This window comes from Ranitomeya variabilis, chromosome 5 (assembly GCF_051348905.1).
Source record: "Ranitomeya variabilis isolate aRanVar5 chromosome 5, aRanVar5.hap1, whole genome shotgun sequence".
NCBI classification, from domain to species: domain Eukaryota; kingdom Metazoa; phylum Chordata; class Amphibia; order Anura; family Dendrobatidae; genus Ranitomeya; species Ranitomeya variabilis.
In genome coordinates, this window is record NC_135236.1 from 544,679,104 (window position 1) to 544,691,977 (window position 12,874).

General features: G+C 43.4%; 1 protein-coding gene across 2 annotated transcripts in view; it reads left to right on the forward strand.

Moving 5' to 3' along the window:
* The window catches only part of AFF4 (ALF transcription elongation factor 4), a 103,865-nt gene that overhangs the window by 60,290 nt on the left and 30,701 nt on the right, over positions 1–12,874 (forward strand). For both annotated transcript variants that reach the window (XM_077265864.1, XM_077265865.1), the window contains 4 exons: positions 3,418–4,176; positions 9,243–9,287; positions 10,571–10,657; positions 11,547–11,583. In XM_077265864.1, coding sequence (XP_077121979.1) covers positions 3,418–4,176; positions 9,243–9,287; positions 10,571–10,657; positions 11,547–11,583 — 928 coding nt within the window. The remainder of the gene's footprint in view (positions 1–3,417; positions 4,177–9,242; positions 9,288–10,570; positions 10,658–11,546; positions 11,584–12,874) is intronic.

Below are 12,874 nucleotides of genomic sequence, written 5' to 3' on the forward strand. Positions count from 1 at the left end.
GCTGCCGCGGATGCCGGAAGGTGAGAATATAATGATTTTTTAAATTATTTTTAACATTATATGTTTTTACTGGCAGCATCAATAGTAAAAAGTTGGTCACACTTATAGGGTTAATAGCAGCGTTAACGGACTGCTTAAATTCTATGTGGGCGCTGACTGTAGGGGAGTATGGAGGGGAGTAGGGAGGGGCCAATTCGTGGCCGGACTGTGCCTGTCACTGATTGGTCGCAGCGACGCCGGATTTCCGGGACAGACAAACAGACAGAAGTGGACCTTAGACGATTATATACAGTATATAGATTGTGTGACACCACTTGTTGATTTAAAGGGTACAAAAATTAAAAGTTTGAAAATTGCTAAATTTTCAAGATTTTTGCCAAATTTCCGTTATTTTTTTTTTTATTTATTTTTTTTTCATATATAATCGCAAGTCTTTGCTATGAAATTTTACCACTAACATGAAGTGCAATAAGTCACAAGAAAACATTCTCAGAATCAGTGGGATCCATTGAAGCGTTCCAGAGTCATAACCATATAAAGTGACAGTGGTCAGAATTGTAAAAATTGGCCTGGTCGTGAAGTACAAAATTGGCTCTGTCAATAAGGGGTTAAAGAGAGAGAACCACAAATTTACAATTTTGTTATGGAAATAATCATATTGCCAAATCTTTTTTAACTGCAGAATGAACACTGTAAAAATAAAACCCCAAAAACTATGGTGGAATTGCATTTTTAACCATTTATTTTCTCTATTTTTTTTTACCCCAATTTCCAGTATATTGTATGATGAATGGTGCCACAACTTATTCTGCTAAAACAAGTCCTTGTATGTCTAGGAAGATGAAAAAAGAAACTTATTGATCTGGGGATGTGGTAATGGAAACAATGAAAGCATGAAGGGAAAAATTGCTAATGGTGGGAAGGGGTTAATCTCTTAACCCCTGACAAACCTTTGACTGTCCAAATGGATGTACGGTAATCTAAATCAGTGGCCTGATGTTGGTCCTCTGTAATATCTGCTCTTTTTTTTACTAAACTTCCATCCTGAGTGTAGATTTCTTGTGCAATCTGACCCGAGGAGCGCAGAATAACTCCCCACCATAACTCCCCACCGCTGCCGTGTACATGTTGTGCCTGGGGCAGCCTGCTGAGCCCAGCATTTTACCTGTGTGACAGCACATTTTGTGACCATCCTGCTCCTGGTGAGGTGGTAATCCGTATTCCCTGCAGTCTCCCTGTTCTGCCTATGTATGTAGGGGCTGGGCATACATAGAAACTTCTTTTTGTGTGTGCATGAGAAGGCGTTGAGCAGTAAACCTACTGTGATGTACACTCTTCCTTCTCTTGTGACATTGGTTCTGTACATAGAGAAGAAAACGTTCTTTAACATTCAGGGCTTCACCACAGAGGTTCCTTCTCTAGTATATTTATTTGCATGTGGTTTGGTGTCAGAATGGATTTACTATTGGGTTATGTGAAAGTCTATTTGGCTGTTTTCTGTGCATGTGTCTAGTAATAGTATGTACTACGCCGGCCCTGTGCCCATGATCCGGGAGTAGCAGCATCCAATGCGCTGCCGTCTATTAAACACAGGTAAATCCGCAGGTGATCACTGACCCGTGCGGAGTCACCATGTTCAATACATTGTGTGGTGACTTTTCTCTTGTGGAAACGTGCGCCCTGTCGTGCCTCATTTTATGGCGTATACGCAGACACATGATGCACGACAGAGCGCACGTTTGCCCTGTTGGCACCATTCTAGTCTATGGCCCCATCGGCGGATACATCCAAATCCCGCTTTGTGGAGGAGTGGGGTTTGGATACAAGCCCCGACTCGAGAAGATAAGTGCAATGAGATGACACCATAAGGCCCTGTTTGGGGGCATGGCAGGGCTCAGAAGGGAGGGAGCATTGTTTGTTTGACTTTTTGAACGCAAAATTGGCTGGAATCAATGGATGATGCAATGTTGAGTTTGGAGACCCCCAACCCAAACACAGCTCTAATGAAAATATATTTTTTATTTTATTCCTTATACCTAACTTTTATTTTTGATCACTTTGATAGGGAGACAGAGCTGGAGGGCCGTGGTATACCGGAGGTACTGGGGGATCGGGGGTTTTGGGGACCTCATTTCTCTCTCCTCTGGTATGCTAGATCATATTAGAGGAGAGAGAAATGAATGGGAAATAAGACTTTTTTTTTTTTTGCGATTGGCATTATTCCATGAATAATGATCATGAGACTGGGGACGGTAAAAACCAACTGGAATCATGTTGTCCGGGGTCTCAACTACCCCCGGGGTGCTATAACCTTATTTCTCAGCTCCGTTATAAAGTGGCGCAGAGGAATAACTTAACTGCTGCCGTTAAAAGGCGTATTGGCGGTCGTTAAGGGGTTAATGCTGAGCTGTGTATAGCCTCACCTATACTGCTAATGGCTTACTGTGCATAGGCAGGAAGCTGCCAGTCGGTGGGGGTGGAGTTCTACAGAGCTCATGAATATGGAGGACTACATGACAGTTGATTTTACTAGCTTTCACCTACTGAAAAAAACAGGCAATTTTATCAAAACTAAAGTACAGCAAACAGCAGTGAGTGACACATCCGGATCTATGCCATCTGGAATCCGGATCTATGCCACTGTATCATGCTGCTCTCCGATTCGGTGGCAAAAGCCCACATACAGCTTCCTTTAATAGATTTTCCTGCCCACTATAAATGTATATTACTCTTCCTGGCTTTAAGAATGAAGCTGATCTCCTTCATTACTCATCCTGGGCGGAAGTTGTGTACTTCCTCCCTCTGCGTTTCCCCTCCTCCCTCCTGTGACGACACTGCCAGATCTGGCTTTCCTCCTTAGCATGCAAGCTGTGAGTCAGCCCCATTTACCTTGTGGTGGCAGAAGGCAGCCAGTGCCCCAAGATATTTGTGTAAGAGCTTAGTAATGTCTGCAGCACAATAAGTGGCCTACTAGAGCCTTACATGATGACTCTCATGGTGAAGAAGGCACCCAGTAATAATAGATGTACTACATTTAAAGCCGTCTTCCAGTTGGGGAAAACTCCTGGCTGCAGTTTAAAATAAGCAAACCCTCTTTTTTGTCACCTTTCCTGGGTCCAGCGCTGGCTTTCGGCAGTGCTGGCGTCCCGTGGATAGTGTTGCTGCCATTAATTTGGAGGAAGAGGGATGTGAGACTCCATTGTGCAGCATGGATTAGGTATGGTTTTCTCTGAATTTTCCAGCGATTCATGGTTGGAATGGTGCAGCCAGGCTCTCATGGTTGGAGCAGCATCAGTTGACTGCAGGTTCCCTTTAGATACAAAATGTTATTATTACTATTATCCATGTGTTTGTGTAGTTTGGTGGAATTCCTATTAGTATTTCTCACCAGCCTTTCTCACTGTTCCTCTGTTTCAGACGAGTAAGGAAGATAAATTATCAACCCGAATCAAGAGTACGCTGGGGAACTACGATGAAATGAAGGATATGATAACTGACCCACCGTTATCACTTGGAATTTCAAAGCACACTGTGCCCCCTCCTCCTCCACCAGAGGAGAAGTCCGGACAAGGCTTCTATGCTGACCAGAGGCACAGTGCTTCACACCAGAGCAGCAAATGGACTCCTGTGGGGCCGGCGCCAAGCACTTCTTCTCAGTTCCAGAAACGGTCCTCATCAAGTACACAAGGGGGGCATAGCAGGAGCAGCAGTGGCAGCAGCAGTCAGAGGCATGATAGGGAGTCCTATAGCAGTAGCCGCAAAAAGGGGCAACACGGGTCAGAACACTCAAAGACACGCTCCATCAGCCCGGCAAAGCAGTCTGCTTTAAATTCTAGTCATTCCCGTCCTCATGGGATTGATCACCACAGCAAAGATCGTCCACGCTCAAAATCTCCACGAGACCCTGACGCTAATTGGGACTCCCCTTCTCGAGCACCATCGTTCTCAAGTGGACAGCACTCCACACAAGCATTTCCACCATCTTTAATGTCCAAGTCTAGCTCAATGTTGCAGAAACCTACAGCTTATGTACGGCCTATGGATGGGCCTGAATCTATGGAACCAAAATTATCCACTGAACACTGTAGCGGCCAGTCTCAAGGCAATAGCATGAGTGAACTGAAGTCCTCCAAAGCACACTTAACGAAACTGAAGATCCCTTCTCAGCCGCTAGATGTAAGTCACTTTTTCTATATACTCACACCCACAGGGTATATTAAAACAGTGTGGATTTTTTCAAGATTTAGGGGTTTCCATATCTAAATTGAGACAAACTCAACCATTCAACTTGCATTATTTTTGTATTACAAGTTTTCAGACCCATTCAAATGGCTGGTAAAGAAAACAGCAGCACACAATACATGATATGTTTTATAAGCCTTTAGAAAGTAACTTGTTTTTAGCTGTTGATCAGTCTTTGCAAAGTTGTGAATTTTTCTAATTTACTTCCGTACTTTCTTACTTCCTTTTCTCCCAAAATCCATGATGAAAGTGCTGTTTCAGCTGCCTTGTTCATTCCCTTGGAGAAGCTGTTTTGTCTGGCAAACATCTGCCCGGCAGTGTGAGCTTCTCTGCTCCCTTCACCCACGCTCAGACACGGTGTACACACACTACATGTCAGCACAAAGTGCAGGGGAGCGCGCACACTGGGACAAATATTTTTGTTAGCCCTGTAGTTTATAACAGCTTTTCTAAGTATTTGAACATGGCAGTTGAAACAGCCCTTGGAGTGTGGAAGGAAAGGAATCGATATAAGGGAATTGAGTTTATTACAAAGAATTCATAGCTGTGCAAATACTGATCAGTAATTAACCTTCAGTCAGTTGCACCAACATACCTACACTATTAGTTGTGACGTGTAGTCTACCCCAAATCCCTGAGTAGGGAGGGCTGCCCAAACCAGGAAGCTACTGAAACGGACTATTATCATCCTATGTATGGGTCCTCAATTGTTTAGTCACGAGCAGCACTTTTAATACATATAATAACACAGGATGGCGTAAGATCAATTTCTCCTCCACCAAGCCTCTCCCATTCCCCAAGGGGAAAAAAATTAAAATGGCCTACCTACCAATATCTGGTCCCAGTATCCATACATTGCAAGATGAGGACAGACCACAATGTTTATAAAGTGAAGTTGGCTCGGGTGCAAATTGCCAATGAACAACAACCCACACATCATCCATGATGGGGTGAATGCTGTGGATTATAGATGCACACGGATAAGGCTTATATAGCGCCCCAGTCACACAGCTACGTGTAGTGCACATGCAGTCTTACAGCTGCTAACCCCTATACGATTAGATCAGGTAGGGTGCCCAGCACCATGGAAGTGCACCTCATAGGGACAGAGACTACAGGGACTGCATCATACACAAGCAACAATACATGAGATATTAGTTGATGTTTTGAACAAAATACTTAAGCTTGCAACCCACAGGTCCTAATTTTGTTGGAAGTCCTTACACTAAAATTAAAAGCATATCACTGAATGGGACATCAAATCCCCCCCAAAAATCAAAAAGTAAATATGAAGACACAAACTGGATGCAATATGCTGCCACTAGAGCGATAACGTCACAGATAAAAATGCATGTAGAAAAGCTGCGGAGACGCCCATCACGTGTTTCTCAACGCAAGCAATGAATATCCAGGTCTTTCACCGGGAAGGAACAACCACGGGAAGGGCAGCATCCAATAAAGGAAAACCACCTATCCCAAAACATGGTATCCATCCACAGACATCTGTTTCGGGGTATTTGCCCCTCATCAGTGTGGAGTAGGAAACTGGCTATTAGGAGCAGTGCCTAGTGAAAAGGCTATAAACATAAGGGTGAATGACCTCAGGGAGATCAAAACATCCAACACCGCGGAGACACCATCACGTGTTTGTCAGCGCAGTGATCCAGAACACTGCCCCCATCCCATATGGGAAATATGAATATTCCCGTGGTTGTTCCTTCCCGGTGAAAGACCTGGCTATTCATTGCTTGCGTTGAGAAACACGTGATGGTGTCTCCGCAGCTTTTCTACATGCATTTGCATATTTCCCATAAGGGATAGGGGCAGTTTTCTGGATCACTGTGTTGAGAAACACGTGATGGTGTCTCCGCGGTGTTGGATGTTTTGATCTCCACGAGGTCATTCATCCTTATGTTTATAGTCACAGATAAAAAGCCATACTACTATAGCTGGTCACCATACACCGTGCAGGATGCAGACAGGCCCCAGTGATGTAAGGTGGAGGCAGCACAGGTGTAAACTACTGATCACCTCCTCACACCTATCATCCATAGGACGGGTGAGGGGTTGATCATCAGTGATTTACACCTGTATCACTGGGGTCTATCATCCATAGGACGGGTCAGGGGTTGATCATCAGTGATTTACACCTGTATCACTGGGGTCTATCATCCATAGGACGGGTCAGCGGTTGATCATCAGTGATTTACACCTGTATCACTGGGGTCTATCATCCATAGGACGGGTCAGGGGTTGTTCATCAGTGATTTACACCTGTATCACTGGGGTCTATCATCCATAGGACGGGTCAGGGGTTGTTCATCAGTGATTTACACCTGTATCACTGGGGTCTATCATCCATAGGACGGGTCAGGGGTTGATCATCAGTGGTCTACACCTGTATCACTGGGGTCTATCATCCATAGGACGGGTCAGGGGTTGATCATCAGTGGTCTACACCTGTATCACTGGGGTCTATCATCCATAGGATGGGTCAGGGGTTGATCATCAGTGATTTACACCTGTATCACTGGGGTCTATCATCCATAGGACGGGTCAGGGGTTGATCATCAGTGGTCTACACCTGTATCACTGGGGTCTATCATCCATAGGATGGGTCAGGGGTTGATCATCAGTGGTCTACACCTGTGCTGCCTCCACCTTATATCACTGGGGCCTGTCTGCATTCTGCACTGTGTGTGGTGACCAGCTATAGGAAGGTATCATCTTTTTCTGTGATGTTATCTCTCTAGTGGTACTCTATCGCGCCAAAGCATGTTGAATATGAAATACATGAAATATGAATAGCAAAATAGCTTTTGAGCATTAGGAAAAATATTTGAGACGCTTTGCACAAAATTTTGACAAATAGTGTGAGCCCATGAACCATCGTCAAGGTGGCCTCATTAATCTAATGGGTCCCTGACCTCCCTGTCCAAATGTGAACACTTACCTAAGGCTAATGTCTGTATGCTTGGGTGAATGTGGACACCTCTCTCAGTAAAGCCTACATATATGGGTTGGCCGGAACCAAATGTGATTAGATGGGATTAAAAACCACATGGTGAAGGGAGGAGTGCTCAGTCAGTAAGCTAACATAGAAATGACAGAAATACGACTGGCACATCCAAACTAGTGTGATTAGGTGCATACCAGGAGCAGCTACCTCCATATACTATAATTTGGTTCCGGCCAACCCATATATGTAGGCTTTACTGAAAGAGGTGTCCACATTCACCCAAGCATACAGACATTAGCCTTAGGCAATTGTTCACATTAAACAGGGAGGTCAGGGACCCATTAGATTGAGGCCACCTTGATGATGGTTGATGGGCTCACACTATTTGGCAAAATTTTGTGCAAAGCGTCTCATAAATATTTTTCCTAATGTTCAAAAGCCATTTTGCTATTCATATTTCATATATTCCATATTGACATGCTTTGGCATGATGGAGTGCAACCTTTTTTTGTATATTATATATGGAGGTAGCTGCTCCTGGTATGCCCCTATTCACACTAGTCTGGATGTGCCAGTTGTTTTTCTGTTATCTCTCTAGTGGCAGCAGGTTGCGTCCCGTTTGTGTATCAAAGGGGTATTCCGGTCTGTCATTACCTGCTTACATGCACTTGGCAGGATTACAGAAAACACTTTATCCATAATTCCTATAGGAGTGAATAGGAGTTCTGGAAACTACCAGTGAGTCGCTCATGAGAACTAGCTGCAGCGGTGCTCATTGTGCTCAGCTTTGTGTCTTGGATAGCTTCTCGTGATCTTGCTACTTCCAGACTTTTCCACAAAGACTGATGTAGGGATCCTCCCGGTTTGAGGAGCGACAATTACCGTCCTTTGCTTCTTGCTGACTTTCCATACCTAGCATGTGGGCAGAAAGTGAAGTCTAGGTTTGTGTGCTAGCCACACACTTATTGTCTCCAGCTGCCCACATCCTCATAAAATAGGGACCAGTCCTGAAAGCCAAACTAGCTGCGATCCCTGATACTTTTTGCTTATTCCATGTGTAATGTTCAAAATCCAATATGTTCTGCATCTTTTTGGTCTGCATTCCTGATTTACCTAAGAAACCTTTTAGATCCTTTAGTCTTCCATTAGTTTGGGGTTTAACCTTTAGGGCTTGTGCACATTGTGTGTTTTCGGTCAGAGTGCGATCCTACAAAACATAGGTCACGCTCGGACCAATGTTATTCTATGGGGCCGTGCACCTGCCCTCCTTTTTTTTCCATCAGATAGAACCAGTCCAAGGAAAAATCGAATGGAGAAAATGAAGAATTTTTTTGTATCTATTTTCTCATCCGATAGAATCTGATCAGAGTTTGATCAGTGTATGATTTGTATAATTGATGAGATTTTTTTTTTGGATGAGAGAATATATGCTTGTGTGACCCCAGCCTTAAAGGGAACCGGGTCATGCTGCGTAAAACACGGTGCCTCCCTTGCCAGATCTTCTATCTATAACTTCTCTGAAATGACACCTCTGGTTGTGCTCTGATTCACTGCGATTTGGGCAGCGTCCATCAAGTGGCAGGTTCCTTGTAAAGTAGAGGTCAATTGGTCTTTTTTACCAACCCATCCATGACTGAGTAGTCTAGAAAGCAGTAGCACTGTCTGGAAGTGAGCAGTTTACTAGCACAGCCCCATAGATCTGATCACCACAGGGTTATTTGCAAATGTTTCTTTGCACAGAGCTGGCCAAAGGTCGCAGGGCCATTGTACACGTCACTGTCCCCTTTATATTACTCATGGTGAATCACCTCGACGTGAGCTAACAGTGCTTGTGATATGAGGAATATTCTCTTTGTACACTGCATTCCCGATAGCCCGATGTAAAGCTTTGTTTTATGGCCTCGCACATATGTAGCCTTCTCTGTTCCTTACAAGAGACCCCATCAATGTCTAAGCAGCACAAATGACCCCAAAAAACCGATATTAGCACTGTCCATTTCCTAGGTGAGGAATTTCAGCACCTGTGACTTTTGTGTTTCAGGCCTCGGCTTCTGGTGATGTCAGCTGTGTGGATGAAATTCTAAAAGTAAGTGTTTTGGTTTTTTTTTTTTAAAGTGGTTATATGGGTTTTCTTAGCTTTATGTAAACCATAAGTGCTTATTACATGGCCCGTGACTATCCACAGGCTGAGCTGTGATTGGCTCCGGTAGTCATGTGAAACACTAGGCCGCAGTGCTATAAAGGTTGTTTGTATTAGGTTTTTAATATAAATTGCTAGACTTTAGTCGCACCAGGTCTCCAGGTCACACATGGCTTCAGGAGAGCAAAAACTGGACACCCTTGACTGGTGACAGGTCTGTAATTGGGTTGTCCCTTTTCAAAGGTTTTTTTTCCCCCCCCCCAAAGGCTGAAAAACAAACAAACTTGCCCTTTTATTCACCTTTTGTCTTCCTACATTGGTAATAGTGTGTCCATTCCAGGAGCCTGAAGTGAGTGCCCCCTGCTGAACTGATGAATGCCCCGCTGGCGGTCTTCTTAAAGGGGTTTGCTTTCAGGAGACAACAATTTTATGGCTTACAGTCTTTCAGTTTCTACTTAAACTTTTGTCACTTATTCCTTTAAAAGAAAAAACAAAAGCCCCCACCTATGTAGTGCTGAGTAGGGGAGGAGGGGTTGCAGCTGCATGCCCCAAAGCAATTCTTAGTAATCCCTCCTGGCAGCCATCTCTGCTGGCTCCACACAGTGTTGGCTTCCTGCTGTGTTCTTGGTGCCAAGGTCTCCACACTTGGTTTCTCTTTCGGTGCCATCTTTGAAGTGACGTCTTAGTTTCTATCACTAATGAGGTATATAGCTCATCACTAGATGTCTTCCCGGAGGCTGTAGTCCTCTTTTCTGCTGTCTCTTGCAAATGACATCATCTCGGAAAATCTACAGTGCTATATGTCACCTTTCCAGTCCTGTAGGTTCTAGGAAATTCCCCATGGCATTTTATATCCTCTCTTCAGATTTCAGGCAAGAGGAATTTCATAGTTAGTTCTAACCAGAAAATGTGCCATTCAAAGCTTATAATTTCATTGTCAATGATATGTTTACTTTAAGACCAAAACATTTCTATATTACTTAGCACCAATAATTAAACTTACGCACTTTCCACCAAATTAGAAGGGACGTCCAGTGTGTCGTATCCCAAAGCTTAATGAGTCTGTGCACAGAGGTGCCATCGTCGTCTTCTTGTAGTCGGATGTGTTCTTTCCACATTTCTAGAGCAATAGTGTAAGACGGAAAGCAGGATCATTAGACTATGTATAAATATTTTACTATTACTGCTTGGATTTTTTTTCTATAACCTATCTTCTCCTTTGATTATAGGAGATGACCCACTCTTGGCCTCCCCCTCTGACTGCAATTCATACCCCATGCAAAACTGAGCCTTCAAAATTTCCATTCCCTACAAAGGTTTGTTTTTATATGACTGTCTTTTGCTCCTGTGTGTTTTATGTAGGCGAAGGATCCTTCACAGAGCAGCAAGTCAACAACTGGGACCCAAATTGAGGAATTTTTGTTCCAGATTGGACACTTTTATCCTCATTATAAAATGGCTCAGCAGGTTGGACCCCTGACCACTGCGGCTATCCTTCTCTATGGGGCTGCTGGAAAAGCTGAATGCAGTGAACGTGAATGGAGCAGTGGTCGAGCATGCTTTATTCTGGCGGTGATAAATGTGCCCTGTTCTGCCAATAGAAGTCAAAAGACCACCTATCAATAAGTTATCTACTATTCTATGGCAAGGAGATAACTCTGTTAATATATGTAATTAAGGGTCGGATTCATCAAGAATGGCGATTTTTCTCCCCGGCCTTGATGAGGGGCATGGTAGAGTCAGACACTCCTGATTCATGAAGATGTGCATGCCTCTTCGTAAATCTGGAGTGTATGACAAGTGGCGTACACCTGTGTGAGCTGCGCCAGAAGTCTTATTCCAGTCAGGTACTGGAGTGAGAGTTCTGATGTTTGGACCACCACAGCTCGTCATGAATTGGATGCGCTATGGTGCTATGCCTCCGTCCCAACCGAACTCCACCCTTTGTGTTGTAGCTGGGAGAAAATGTCGTGAAAACACATAAGGCACAACATTTTGGCACAACTCCAAACTTATGCCAAAATGTAGCCACTTTTCAACCCTTTTACAGCACTTTTTTGGTGTAAAAGCAAAGAATCTGGGGCTTTTGTGTTGAGTGATATGTATATCTTGGAAAGAGATTAAAGTTGCTTAAAGTAAAGAAAATAATGCAATATTCTAATTTTACAAATCTTATGTTTTTATATACATATTTTTTCTTTTTAGGAATCGCAGCAGTCAAGCTTTTCCACCTCTGATCAGAGTACGTATGTTCTATCTGTGATGGTTAACCCCTTCATGACCTGGGGTATTGTTTTTCGCTCCCCTCCTTCCCAGAGTCATAAGTGTTTTTTTTATTTTTAATTATTATTTTTCCGTCAATATGGCCATGTGAGGGCTCACTTTTTGCGGGACGAGTTGTACTTTTGAACAACATCATTGGTTTTACCATGTCATTTACTAGGAAACGGGAAAAAAATTAAATTCCAATTTTCCGTTACCCGTAGCATCTCCATTTTTCGTGGGGTTTCATGATTGCTTATTTTTTGCGTGCCGAGCTGACGTTTTTAATGATACCATTGCAAAAAACGTGCAATCCCACATTTTTTTTTTTTTGTTTGGCTTTTTTGCTAGGTTCACTAAATGCTAAAACTGACCAGCCAATATGATTCTCCAGGTCATTACGAGTTCATACGAGTTTTAAAAAAAAAAAATTGCGCCATTTTCTGATACCCGTAGCGTCTCCATTTTTCGTGATCTGGGGTCAGATGAGTGCTTATTTTTTGCGTGCCGTGCTGACGTTTTTATTGATACCATTTTGGTGTAGATACGTTTTTTTGATCGCCCGTTATTGCATTTTAATGCAACGTCGTGGAGACAAAAATAAACTTAATTCTGGCTTTTCGATTTTTTTTTTTTTTTTTTCTCGCTATGCTGTTTAGCGATCAATTTAATCCCTTTTTTTTATAGATCGTGTGATTCTGAACGCCAGCGATAAAAAAAAAAAAAAAAAATGCGTAGGCTTGATTTTTTTTAAATTTATTTTATTTTGAATGGGGGGGTGATTTAAACTTTTATATATTTTTTTTTTTTCTTTCTTTTTTTTTTTTTTTAACTTTTGCCATACTTCAATAGCCTCCATGGGAGACTAGATGCTGGCACAACTCGATCGGCTCTGCTACATAGGAGCGAAGCTCAGATCGCTCCTGGGCAGTAGAATTGTTGCATTGCTATGAGCGCCGACCACAGGGTGGTGCTCGTAGCAATCCAGCATCAACAGCCATAGAGGTCTCAAGGAGATCTCTGGTTGTTATGCCGATGCATCGCTGACCCCCAATCATGTGACGGTCAGCGATGCGCGCATTTCCGGATGCTCTGGAAGCGCTAGTTAAATGTCGCTGTCAGCGTTTGACAGCGACATTTAATTAGTTAATAGCAACGGGTGGATTGCGATTTCACCCGCCGCTATTGCAGGCACATGTCAGCTGTTCAAAACAGCGGGCACATGTCAGCTGTTCAAAACAGCTGATATGTCCCGGCTTTGATGCATCAAA